Source organism: Camelina sativa, chromosome 7 (assembly GCF_000633955.1).
Source record: "Camelina sativa cultivar DH55 chromosome 7, Cs, whole genome shotgun sequence".
Lineage (NCBI taxonomy): Eukaryota > Viridiplantae > Streptophyta > Magnoliopsida > Brassicales > Brassicaceae > Camelina > Camelina sativa.
Window position 1 is genome coordinate 30,563,764 of NC_025691.1, and position 1,014 is coordinate 30,564,777.

Consider the following 1,014-nt stretch of genomic DNA (forward strand, 5'->3'; position numbering starts at 1 on the left):
AAGATACCAAACATTAAAATAAGGATAATATATCAGACCTCCTCGGATAGCTTAGCAGCTGCAGCCAAACCCTTCTCAAATTTATTGGCAAGGTCACGAACAGACAAACGTTTTTGCTGGTCCATAAGCTGTGCTGTCTCACGCGCAACAACCTCTTTCATTGATAGCACTTTAGGGTCATCTTTCACATCAAATATCTGATCATTAGCCCCAATTCTATAATTAGGAAATCTACTTGAAGCAAATTTCACATCTGCTGATACTGCTGGAACACCGTCTCTCTGCAATGAATCTCGGAAATCGCGCGTAATCCTTGTCATCTGTGTCTTGTTTATAAACAAAAAATAAGGAAAATGCTTAGACTTGAAGGAACTTAGACAAAACAAAGATTAAAAATTAAAAAGACTAGAAAATGCCAGTAGATGTCTAACCACTATGACTAGTAGTAATATACTCCAATGTGCTCACAGATCTGTCCTTGAGAAAATCCACAAAATCTGAAATACCAAAAAAACAATAACATTGATTCTTCAACATCAAACAAAGAACTCATACCAATGTTGGAGACAGCAATAGATTCAACACACATATAAGCAAGTCATCGTAATTACAAATAAAGATTTGGAGGAAGTCAAAACCCTAGATTACCAAATAAAGAGTAAGAGTTGCTAACAAGCTTACCAATTTAGTAACAATTTTCAAAGAAGTTAGAAATTGAGAGTCAAATTTAAAAACTTTGAAATCCAAAATCAGAACACAATACACTGTAATAATCCGAACAATGCCAGAAATATTAGGCAATGAAGTTGAAGAGAACAAAGCTAAAGACTTCTTACCCGAATCCGATTGATGGATCAGAAAAATGTTTGCGTTGAAATCGAATACGAAGAGGTCTTCGGGAACAGAAGGAAGAAGAAGAAGAAGAAGATTTGGTCTGAGCAGAAGGAAAAAGTGAAGTTTGATAGAGTCGTAAGCATTAGCTTTACCAAAAAGCAAAGACACCGTGAAAAAATT

General features: G+C 35.4%; 1 protein-coding gene across 2 annotated transcripts in view; it reads right to left on the reverse strand.

Annotated features, from left to right (window-relative positions):
- The window catches only part of LOC104703495 (stomatal closure-related actin-binding protein 1-like), a 6,701-nt gene extending 5,693 nt beyond the window's left edge, over window positions 1-1,008 (reverse strand). Inside the window, exons 1-3 of one of the 2 annotated variants that reach the window (XM_019228037.1) lie at window positions 837-1,008; window positions 432-497; window positions 254-320 (exon numbers count right to left, since the gene is read on the reverse strand). In XM_019228037.1, the coding sequence (XP_019083582.1) occupies window positions 254-320 (67 nt within the window). In that variant the 5' untranslated portion in view covers window positions 432-497; window positions 837-1,008. Of the gene's footprint in view, window positions 1-253; window positions 327-431; window positions 498-836 lie in introns of both variants that reach the window. The other variant, XM_010419520.2, reaches the window with a different exon arrangement.